The 12,439-nt window shown below is 35.3% G+C and overlaps 1 protein-coding gene across 3 annotated transcripts; it reads right to left on the bottom strand.

The window, feature by feature from the left end:
- Positions 1-2,524: 2,524 nt before the first annotated feature.
- LOC132795330 (protein ROP) lies at positions 2,525-12,072 on the bottom strand. 3 transcript variants are annotated; one of them, XM_060805988.1, is made up of 8 exons: positions 11,672-12,072; positions 9,420-9,602; positions 9,204-9,359; positions 8,767-8,876; positions 5,564-6,083; positions 4,527-4,765; positions 4,292-4,459; positions 2,525-4,226 (listed from the first exon to the last, which is right to left on the bottom strand). In XM_060805988.1, the coding sequence occupies exons 1-8, from the start codon at positions 11,697-11,699 to the stop codon at positions 3,819-3,821; spliced, it is 1,812 nt and encodes a 603-aa protein (XP_060661971.1). In that variant the 5' UTR covers positions 11,700-12,072; the 3' UTR covers positions 2,525-3,818. The 3 variants fall into 3 exon arrangements, with proteins under 3 accessions (XP_060661971.1, XP_060661972.1, XP_060661973.1); XM_060805989.1 differs by lacking the exon at positions 8,767-8,876 and adding an exon at positions 7,983-8,086; XM_060805990.1 differs by lacking the exons at positions 8,767-8,876; positions 9,420-9,602; positions 11,672-12,072 and having other exon boundaries at positions 9,204-9,353.
- Between the last annotated feature and the right edge of the window lie 367 nt (positions 12,073-12,439).

Genomic DNA, 12,439 nt, shown 5'->3' with positions numbered 1-12,439 from the left:
GAAGTGGAGATAAAAGGTCATCCTAAAAGTATGCTAAGCTAAAATTGAGCTTTTTTTTTTGTTTGCAGATTTTTGTCGCTGAGGTCGCTTACTAAAAGTATGCTTTCGAAATTATGTGAAGGGCTTGACATTGGCGCTTTAAATTTATTTTTTGAAATACAGTGTAAAGTGTATTAACTAAAAATAAGAAAATGAATAAATTAATTAATTTAATATCTAAAAAATAAATAATAATAAAAAAAGAATAGAATTACATTTAAATTCGAGGCAATTTGTTTGCCCGTTGCTCACATATTTTGTTAAATTTAATCATTGTCGTCCTCTTTGTTCTCTTCATCACCATCTTATTAATCATTGTCGTCCTTATGCGAGAATTATGTTGATGGAAAAAAATACTCGCTTTCGTTATTTAACTTTGCAATGCAAAGTTGATTTTATTTGTTTCACTGTTATAATTTGCTGTTTAATTAAGTTATGTAATTACACTGCTATTGTGATTGCTGTTCTTTTGTTTTGTTTTTTTGTGGCAGACACAATCACAATCACCCTGTGATCGCTACGGTTATCGCTGTACCGTCACCCTGTTTTGCAATTGTGACTGTTTATGCTTTTTACAGCAGATGTTTATTGAATTTAAAACTTTCAATTGTTGTTTATATTATTTAATCAATAGTATCTGTATATATGTATGTATATATATATATTGTATTGTATAATCGTACTAGTATATGAATTTGCTAACTCTGAAATTGTTGTATAATTGTTTTGTTTATGTTTTTGTTTTGCTTTGGTTATGTTTTCATTTTCTCTTGTTATCGGTTATCGTTAATCGTTTAACTATTATCGGCTCGCTGTTTTTGATGCTCAACTTGTGATTCGAATTTCGTATTTCTCATTTGTTTTTCAATTGTTGCTACTAGTAATCATTAATTGTTAATGTTAATGTTTAAGAAATTGACAGCAATTCTTAAGTATATTATCGTATAATCATTTAAAATGTATAAATTGTTCATTTTGTTATGTAAATTTGCAAAAATTGTTTAAATCTTCATATATATAATTACTATATATATTTATGTATATAAATGTATATATCATAATTCATTCACTAATAATTTCATTTTGACAATTATGCTAAAAAAACACATTTGCTTCCTTCCGTTTCCACTATATGATAAGAATTGTGAAATTTGTTGCTTGTAAAGTAATTAAATTTGTTCATTGTTTTTTTTTTTTTGTTTCGCTTAAATCTTGAATAAATATGTAAGAGTTTGTTCATATGTATTATAGAATACTTGCTTAAGAGCTAGACATTAATTAATATATACTATACTCCTATGATCCTTCTTTTCTAATTTCCATTCATCTTTTTTTCATTTCAAGCAATAAACATTTAAACGTGAATTCTGAATAATACGTCGCCTACTCCAAACGCACGCACACTCACACATACATACATACGCAAACACATGCATAGAAAAGAACTCGCACGCACACGCACACATACTTGCAGGTGAAGCACTCGCTGTCCCGCTCACACGCGCATCGGGCGCAATTCGCCAGTGTGATCCTCTTTTTTTGGTTGGCAACTCGGATGTTGTTTGAGTGTGTGCGTGCGAATTGACGCCGCTGTCGCGCCCCCCGTTGGTTGGATTGTGCGGGGGGTGGGTGACTGGATGTTCGTATGTTGTGCGCCACACCAGTGTTGGTAAACGCGTGCTCGCTACGAGTATGTGTGCGTGTGACAGTGCAAGGTGTGACTATCTCTGTGTGTGTGTGTGTGCAATCGGACTAGGCGTCATCTAGAGCTAATGCATACATAGTATATTTTAAATATTTGCTTTGTTTCATTTTATAATATATATGTAAGTATTATTTACGAGAGAACTTACTTAGCTAAGATTTCAATATGTATAATAAAAGAAAAGGAAGGGCAAAAAAATGCAACAACCAAAAATATGTAAAGATATATATATTTAAATATTTTATTATTATTATTATTATTATGATATAGTAAGGATATATATGTATGTATATATAAAAAAAATAACAAGAGCGGAGAAAACTAATAATACATAAGATAGAAGAGAAAGGGAGAAGTGCTATTGCATTCATACATACACATTAATATTGTTGTTGTTGTTCTTGTTGTTGTTGTAGCTGTTGTTGTACTATAGTAAATGCAATTTATCGCTACGTTGCCAATCGCGGAATGCATCTCGCATATATGTGTGTGTGTGTGTATGGCATTCGTATAAGTGTGAAGTATAAGAGTGAATTATAAGGGTAAGTATAAGTATTTTATATGCATGTTTTTTATATGTATATATAGAGCGTTTAGTATATTTTTGTTTTGTATAATTACGAGTTTCCCCTCTTCTTTTTGTTTTGTTTAACAATTGCCTTTCAATTAGTTCAATGACTATTTATTAAACAGATTTAAAGCTTCTTTTTGTTAGTTTGAAAAAGTTTTATGTTGCATTTGACTTCGAATACACGTAGTTTAAGTATTGAGTTTCTCAAGTTTTTCTTTTTTTTTTTTTTTTTGTGTGGAAGGCGCACAATATTATTGGCTTCAATTGAAAGACATATACCATGTTTTTTTTTGTTTCTTGCAAATTTAAATATTGCTTTTCAAAATGCTAAGCTAATGCTGTTATGCAATTAATTGTGTTTCGTTTAAAGTTGTTTTCTTTTCTTTTCATTTTTTTTTTTTGTTAAATTAAAATTCGATTTTCGAATCACAAGTTTTGCCCACGCGACGCGAACCGTTTTTTATTTTTTGCGTTGTATCTGAGCTAATGTTAAGTGTCTGTGTATATGAGCGCATTTGTATGTGTGTGTGTCGATCCTTCGATATATAGAGAATAAACATGCTGTTAACATTAACTGTTAAGTGTTTGTTTGTGTGTGTGTGTGTGTGTTGAATTTATTTATGTTAATGGTGCAAGATCGCTTTATGAAACTTCGAAAAACTATTTTGCATTTCGACATCGAGAAGCAATTAACATACTGTTAAACTGTTAATGTTAACATACTGTTAAACACACAGTGGCTCTGCAGCCTCTGTTAACAGCTCTGTTAATAATTATTTTGAATTTTTTTTTTTTTGTTTTGTTTTAACTGAATTTCGCATTTAGCATAACTACATTTGACTAATTTCCTTTCGTTTTTCTTTTGTGATGTACATAAACAACAAACAGTATATATCTTTATCAATTCTTTTTTTTTTGTGTTTTTTTCTTGTAATTTTTCCACTTTCGATTTAAAGAGCGGATAAATAAGTTCATTTCGGTAATAACAACGAACTATTTTTGAACTATAAATTAATAAACGAGTTGACACACATAAATAGCTGACAAATCTATATGCACTCATATATAACTAACTATATATACGGTATACATCGGACTGTTTATCTAGATATATATATATATATATGCAGTTATATATGAGTGTACATAGTTATTATTGGTTAAGTATGTGTGTGTTTGTATTGTTCTTTTGATCTGTGGGTTAGTTAGTTCAAGAGGTGCGTATATATACTATATATAGAGTCGTCTATAACCACCTGTGTAGGGTGAGCAATGAACAATAATGGAACAGATCGATACGCTTATAATGAATATCGAACAAAGTACATATATGTATATATATATGTTTATATATATATATCAAATAACAAATTACAGACTGGCTAGATGTAATAAGCATAGTTTTCACTTCCTTCTTTATGCTGTGTGGTTTTTCTTTTTGATTCCGGAAAATTAAGGAGAAGGATTTTGTGTGTGTGTTCGGTGTGTTTGTTTTTGGTTTGCTTAATCCTCCTTGGAGAGGCTGCCCAAATCGCTGAGAAAGATTTCAGGCGATAGAACATGCGATGAGCCGACTAGCACCTCCCAGTTGCGCACTGAATTGGTCACCTCGTAGGCGCAACGCATCTCGGACATGCTAACGCCACCGACAATGAAGATGATCAGACGCGGCACATTCTTCACCTGCGTCTGCGCCTTGTCCTTGTGCCAGTGGCCGTAGCGAGCGCTAGTCGGTGCATGGTAATTCGTATTCTGGGCGCGTCCCTCGAGGAATGGAAAGTGTCGCTGATCTAGCTTATCCTCAATGCAATCCTCCATAATGTCCTTGATCACCGGTGTCCAGCGTGACATCTGGTATGTGCTCTCCGTGATGCGCTCCTTTCGTGGCACCGAATAGATCTTCTTGCGTGACTAAAAAAAACACAAACTCCATTAGGTTAATCATTCGCAAAATTTCATCACTCAGCTCAACTTACATCGGCAATCACATTGATGCCCAAATAGCTCAGATTGCGCACCATATCCTGATCCTTAGTGGACAGCTGAGCGTGTGTGAATAACTTGGTCAAGTTCTCCTCGGAGATGCCGTTCTTGATCATCACATACAGCGAAATGATGCGCACTTTGTCATAGTTCGACACGTTCTACGCAGAAGGAAAAGAGTGAATTAATTATAGAGAACCAAGAATTCACTAAACTCTTTCTATTTACCGCATCCAACAAAATGGGCACAATGTTGCGCATATGATCCTTGATCTTCTCGCCTTCGGCATCGGTGCCCATGGCCAGATCCTGTTCAACGCGACACAGTTTGTCCACATAGTTCTGATACGATTTCATGCAGTCCTCGGCCAAATGCAAATGGGTGGAATACTTGGACAGCTCCTTCTGATACTGCGGCATCTTCTTGATCATCTGCGACAGATCGCGCATCGATGATTTGTCCGCTGCTGCAATCGGATATCGATACATTTATAGATCAACACTTATAAATTTATTTTGGTTCTTAGTACGCCTGTGTTGCACTTCCAGGTTCATGTCTTTAATAAGCACTGGTTGAAGTTCATGATATGGTTTGTGTCTTAATCTAACTAATGTGAATTTTTTGTTCTTATTATTATTTAAGAATTGAATTTTCTGGTTCTTGTCTTCGATAAGCACTGGTTGAAGTTTATGATATGGTTTGTGTCTTAACCTAACTAATGTGAATCTATTATTCTTATTATTATTAAGTAGTGAAAATTGAATTTCTGGTTCTTGTCTTCGATAAGCACTGGCTGAAGTTCATGATATGGTTTGTGTCTTAATCTAACTAATGTGAATTTTTTGTTCTTATTATTATTATTTAAGAATTGAATTTTCTGGTTCTTGTCTTCGATAAGCACTGGTTGAAGTTCATGCTATGGTTTATGTCTTAATCTAACTAGTCTGAATTTATTATACTTATTATTATTATTTAAGAATTGAATTTTCTGGTTCTTGTCTTCGATTAGCACTGGTTGAAGTACTTGCTGTGGTTTTTGTCTTAATCTAACTAGTGTGAATTTATTATTCTTATTATTATTAAGTAGTAAGAATTGAATTTCTGGTTTATGTCTTCGATAAGCACTGCTTGAAGTCTCAATCTAACTAATGTGAATTTCTTATTTTAAATAAGTAGTAAAACCCTTTCCATTAATCTAATCTATTCTTATTCAATACTCTAACTTATGCCGTATCATATTACTATGTATGTGGAGCACACTTACTGGAACTCATGCGCTTGGAATCGGTGAATTTCTTCAGATTCTGCGTCACCTGGGTGGAGACGACAGCGATATGCTCGTGTCGCAGTTCGACCCACAAATCATCGTTCTCATCGAGGAGGACCTCCTTGTCGGGTTGATTGGGTCCGGGCGTGTATCGATAGACATCGTTAACAATGGGCAATAAATCATAGGCCATGGCTTGCAATGTGAGCTCGTGCAACAATGGCGAGACGCAATCGAAGCCACGATCCAAGATGAGCAGCTGGGATCGCGCCTTCTCCGGCCCCTCGCCCATGGTTGGCTCATCGGCCTTATAGGCATCCAGTTTCTGCTGCACCGAGGCAGCCAGATCGATGTTGCGATCCCAATCGCTGCGATAGCGCACATTCGGATATTCGCCCAACGTGGCGCAAAGCGTTGCAATCTGCTCGGCAATGCGCTCGATGTGCTTGCCACGGATGGAGGCAAAGGCCGGCGAGTACAAGCATTGGAACGTGTCCGGCGAGTCCAGTGAGAACACCTGCGACAACAAACAAAATGGCGACCATGCGGACCAACCAAATGTGACCGGACAACCGACAGAAAGAGTGCTCACATTAATTCGGGGCGAACATTTTTGTTCGATTTCGATTAGGGAAATTTATCGAATATCTCGAATGGGGGGTTTTTTTTTCTTTTTCTTATTTCAGGGTTGTCTCGGTCATTGGACGGTGCAATATGTATGTCTGTGTGTGTGTGTGTGTAAGCGTAAGCTTTTTGCTCTGTCGATAACAGCAATGCAGCAATTTATCGATATACAGCAAGTGCTTGAGCTTGTATGTGCAGTTGTCAGAGCAGTCCAGCAAGCATTGCAGCTCGGTTATTGTCGATCAATTTTAATGTAATACCCATTTTGCATTTGCCTGCTGGGCTTCTCCTTCCAGCGTTTGTTAAATGTTATGCGCACGCACACCAATAGCAATAACAAAAAGAGCAAAGAGCAGCATGCATGAATGAAAGAGAAAGCTTGTTTAGAAAAGCGCGTCGTTCCGTTTTCTCCTGCCTAAGGAGATTGTGCGCAAATGTGGCAACGCCATAGCGCAAGCCAAAATGGCCAGATGGAGTGAAATAGAACGAACACAAGCTAAGCTCAACACGAGAAAACGGAAACACAGCCAAGTTTATGCAAAATATTGTTGTTGTTAATTTCTTGTTTTTAAATTCAATTAGTAGATTACACAACTTTGCTTTAAAATATTTATGCATATTATTTTAACCGAATTGCATAAAATTGGCTGTACGCAAGTGTAAATTTGATTGTGTTAGACTGTGTGCATATGTATGTAAGTATGTGTGTGTGTGTGTGTACTTAACGCTAACGAGTTACAATATATATATACAGTTAACAGTATGCGAGAGAACACGAAACCAATTGACAATTGTTATACAGTTATAAAAGTTGAATACATAGCATGAGAATAATAATAAATATAATAATCATATTTTGCAGTTAGTTTTGGTTTTTCTTTCTTTTCTTTTGTTTTTTTTTTTGCGCCCTGGAGTTGTACTCGCCGCATCACAACATGACGAATAACGAGTAAGCAACTCGTTGCGAGTTGAACTTAAACGTTCCTGGTCACTTTGTGTCTAGCGAAACGAGTAGCGTTTTTTATTATTGATTTAAGTGCGATTCTCGCTAAGAGATTCCACTGTGTAGTTAATTCATGATTGATGAGGATTAGTCTTTTTTTTTTTGGTATTATTGTTTGATATTAGTGTTATATAGGTTAGGCACGATTTGCTTTTCTGTATACAATTTACATACATTAAATTGAACACTACAAAACAAGTTTAACAAAACTTAAGGAGATCTTGGTTTTGAGACTTAAATTATAGACTCGTTAGAAGAGTATCGTTTCACTAGAGGCTGGACCGCTAACTGGCTGGATGGTAAAACAAAAACAGTGTTGGTAAATACCAGGTTAAAAGTTAACGTTAACGAGTTGCCAGGATCCAGATAGATTGATTGATTGAATTGAATTGTAAGTGTCTCAGGTTATTTACAACAGCAAGTACAACACATATATAGTACATATACATATATTTAAACAGCGAGACAGAGACAGTAAAAGAAATAGAGAGAGCGCGTGTGTGTGACAGAGACAGAGACAGTTAATATACACAATACAAAAGACTTTGAAGATACAAGTCGAAAGCGATAAATATAATAGAAAGAGACAGAGAGAGAGAGAGAGAGCATTAAGTGCTAAATCGCTCAGATAGAGATGCCTATATTTACTATGTCTTTGTCTCTAGTACGAGAGAGAGAGGGGGGTGAGAGAGATAGATATATATATAGATAAAGGGTTTTTTGTTTTGTATTTTACACGAATATTTTGTAAATATTTGTAGGTTTTTTTTTTGGTTTTATTTTTCGCACCTGGCATTCATATGGTAGAAATGCAATATTAATCTCCTTTAGAGTTTTGATCTTTCTTGCAGCGCACGATTTACACAAATCGTTAAACAATTCCTCCGGGCAAACTACAATTATTTATAAATAATATAAAATTTTGCTTATCATTACTACAATTGATGCATGACATTTGATTATCAATAGATGTTATCGTTATGCTTTTTTTTTTTGGATTTTTTTTGATTTTTTTTGCGTTAAGAGTTATACGAAGACTAAACGTAGTCGTAGCACCCATAGTTCAATTCACTGCTTAGTGTCTAAAATCCTGTAAAGTAAACTCATTGAGCGTAAAGTTTTTTTGAGTAAGAAATCGACAGATAGTATATATATAGTTAAAGAGACAAGAGGCATTTCTAGAGATTGGCAGAGCGACAAAGCAATAAAAACAAATAACAAACAAAAACGCAAACGCAAAATCGTACAAAATAAATTATGAATGAATTCGTGGGGGGGGGGGGGTAATGCAAGTGTATTATATCGTTTATCAGTTATTTTAATGTATCGCCCAACATAAACTGTAGTTAGTTGTAAGCACTTAAGAGGACACATCGTTTCACGAAACGATTGGCACAGCTTTTAGTAAAGAGAATGAGTGAGGACACCGGCAACAACGTGTGCCAACAAAGCAACGAGTAACGAGTGGCGAGTAACGAGTAACGAGTAATATGTGTTTTATATGTGTATCTTGTGACGAAAACTGTCAGAAGTCAGAGTCTGAGGAATGGATTTAATTGCATTGAAACTATACCTGTGCTTCATAGGCTAAAAAGGCAATATTGATCTCTTTGCAGGTGCGCACATATCGCCGACAAATGTCTTTGTGCGATTGCAGCATTTCAAATATGCGCGGAGGTATCGCTACACGTTATTTACACATTCATACGATCAATTAATATTATTTATATATAGAAGAGTAACGGAACAGGTATACGGTATGTATACGAGGGGTGTGCAGAGGTTTTATGGATTGGAGATTGTTTGTTGAATTCATGGAAGAACAAAAAAATAAATACAAGAAATGAAAATCAAATAAAATACAATCGATAACGTATCGATAAAATAGCCAAAAATATACTATATATAACGATTGCAATTTCTTCAATAGACTTTTTTTGGTTTTATATCGAAAAGAATAGAATAGAATAGATATAGAATCTTTTGGCCGACTGAACGGCTGACACATACCCTCGGTAAAGAAGACGTGCGCATAGCGATACATCGGACGTGCCGGATTCTCAAAGTCACGAATCAAAGAGCGCACCGATTCATCCGATGGCGTGATCAAATAGATGGCATCCATTGTGGGCAGCGGTTCACGTTTCTTATTGATGTCCTCCACCACTGAAAATGCAAATTGATAATTAATCTTTATCATTCTGTGTGTAACTGTCAACGACTTACAGGTTATGCCCTCGGCACTAATCTCATGCATTTTGGTGCAAGCGGACACCATCCGCATGCCCAGCTTATCCACAACGAGGACACGCCACTCGATGCCACCGGCTCCGGCTGCCTTTGGAGCTGCCGCAGCGCCCGCCTTCTTGGGTGGCGGCGGCTTGTACTTCACCACCTCGTTCATGATCTCTGCAAAGTTGGAATAAAATTATAAATATATATTTATTATTATACCATCGGCTGATTAAAAGAAGAAAATTTCATATTTCAGCGAAAAGATTGTCATGCTTTCCGTTATGTAGTTCGTTTAACTGCCGTATTTCGTAATCTATTAACAGATCTTCAAATAAGAAATTTTCTTTATACCCTTATAATATATTTTTATACTGTCGACTGATTAATATGATTAAGCGAACAGATTGCCCTCAGATTCTATGAAGTAATTACTACAATTACCGGAAATCGTTTCAAAAATATGCTTATTGAAAATTAAATTACCTCAACAATTAGTCAACTTATAAAAACAATATAATATGGATAGATTTTGGTAATCGCATCAAATATGTAATCAAAATTCATATTTTATGCCAAAAGAAAGAATAAAAACTCTTTTTGAAATTACTTCGCGACAAATATCTAATTAAAATCTATATTTGATGCTAATAGCTAGATCAAAAATGATTTAATTTGAAAATTACAGGGTAGCAGTTAGTGTACCCACTACTAATACTTATGTTCTGTTGCTTCGCATCAAATATCTAATTAAAATTCATATTTTATGCCAACAGAAAGATCAAAAAGTCTTTTAAAATTACTTCGCAACAAATATCAGAATAAAATTCTTATTTTATTCCAATAGCAAGGTCAAAAACGCCTTTATTTGAAAATTACAGGGTAGCTGTTAGTGTACCCACTAGTATTTATTTAAACTGATGTTCTATTATTTATGTTCTGTTACTGTGCAACAAATATTTAATGAAATGGAATGTTTTATGCCAATAGCAAGATCAAAAATGATTAAATTTCAAAATTACAGGGTAGCTGCTAGTGTACCCACTACTATGCCTTCAAATTGACACGAAAAATAGTTGGACTCCCCGACCTTAGGTGCGATTTTATCTATAAACCAGAAGATCACATCATGCTAATAGAATTTCAATGTGATGAATAAGAAGAATATTTTTATTAATAAATAATAGTTAAACTAATAACTTCCTACAGTCAGTGCAACTTTATGGCAATAAATTTGAAAGGGATTGTATTCGTTATTTCAGTAAAATAAATCTGGAAAACACGACAATCATTAGATATGACAAAATATGTTTTTAGTAAATAACTCTTCATGAGATCTATAATTTCTCCCTTAAAAGGGTGAAAGCAACGATTCGCTTACTGACTTGCATTCCATAGCATACCCTTTGCTAAGTTCGTTTAAAGGGTAGAAGGGGGGAAACTATGTCATAAGCAGTTAAGACGTTTTACAATGCGTTGGTGATGGGAAGGGGGTAAAGAGATGAGGTAAAAGTATTACTCATAAAGCAAAGCGTCGTTCCATAAGCACCGCCTATGAGTCATCCACAAAAACAGCAATAATAATAACAGCGACAGCAGCAGCAACAACAATTACGAAAATAACAACAAAAAAGGGAGACAACAAGAATGCTTGAAATAAGCCGTTTAGTAAATAGCGTTGCCTGATTGATTTTATTTTTGATCAGCGATTATACTGCAAATTGCGAACGCTTGCCAAGAGAGATAAATGAATTCCACATCTACTAAACAGGCAGCGCTTATCCTGCGGCAAAGGTCACCGTCTCAGCCCACACACACACACACACACACACACATAGACACAGAAGCCACCTACACCATGAAGAAGCGTTGGCGTTTTTGGCTCTGCTGCGCGTCGGCGTCGCTAGGGTGGGAGCTTGTATGTGTGTGTTGGAAAAATCGATGGACACCGTGTGGGGCTGCTGCTACTGCTCATTTGATAAGAATATGCAAATGCAGACCTTTTTCTTTTTTGTTGTATTTTTTTGCATATCAACTTGACTCTGTACAATAGGATTTCAATACATATGTGTGTCATAGTGAATTTAAATGGGGCGTCATGTTTATCACAACCTTGTCCATAGCTATGTTTGAGTATGTATGTATGGGTATGTGTCTATGGCTGTGTGAGTGTGTTAGTCACAACAGAATTAGAGAAGGCAGCAAATAAAAATAACTCCAATTAGAACACTTGTCATTGCACTTACTCTGGCCAACCAACATTTTCAACGCCATTTTCGCTGCTGCTTTTTTGTCACTCTGGCTTTCAGCCCTTTGCAAACTTAATTCGTTTCCTTTCTTATTTTATTTTATTTCCTTTTTTCGTGTATTTTCTATGCGACCGTCGCACACGCAACACTCAAACAAACACTTTAACAAAATAATGAACACAGCTAATTTTTTCACCCACTTTCCGAAAGATAAAACGAAAAAAAAGAATAACTCGGCACCAAACGTCAGCGAAAACGCGGCTCTAATATGCAAACTCTTTATAGGAAATCAATGCGTATTTTGTTCTTGTTTTTATTTAATTTTTTTGTTACAATTGCACTTTTAACAATCTAGCAGGCAGAACTTCACAACAAACAGCGTGACCGCAAACTGAATTACTAAAATATACCGCCATATACCAAAATGCAGAAGCCTGCTGGCTTACCAACTGGTCACACTACATATGGGTTTTTGGTATATTAAGCAAAACGCGTATAAAAAGGCGCGGTATTTTAAATAGCTTATTGTTTTAGCATTTTAAAAACTCTAAACGCAGTCTATAACAATTTGTTCTATCAATTATTTTTACGACACAAAATTAAAAATCAATTGCTACGAAATTAACAATATATGTATACAGACATCCATTTTTTCGCAATTTCAAATGCTCAACAATGTCAATATCTGGCAACGCCCCGGTGTACTGGTTGGCAACGCCAAACAACAAGAGCGCTATTTTTAAATATCTCTAACGCTCATTGGCT

This window comes from Drosophila nasuta, chromosome X (genome assembly GCF_023558535.2).
Source record: "Drosophila nasuta strain 15112-1781.00 chromosome X, ASM2355853v1, whole genome shotgun sequence".
Lineage (NCBI taxonomy): Eukaryota > Metazoa > Arthropoda > Insecta > Diptera > Drosophilidae > Drosophila > Drosophila nasuta.
The sequence above is the reverse complement of the archived record's forward strand: the minus strand, read 5'-3'. Positions and strand labels throughout refer to the sequence as shown.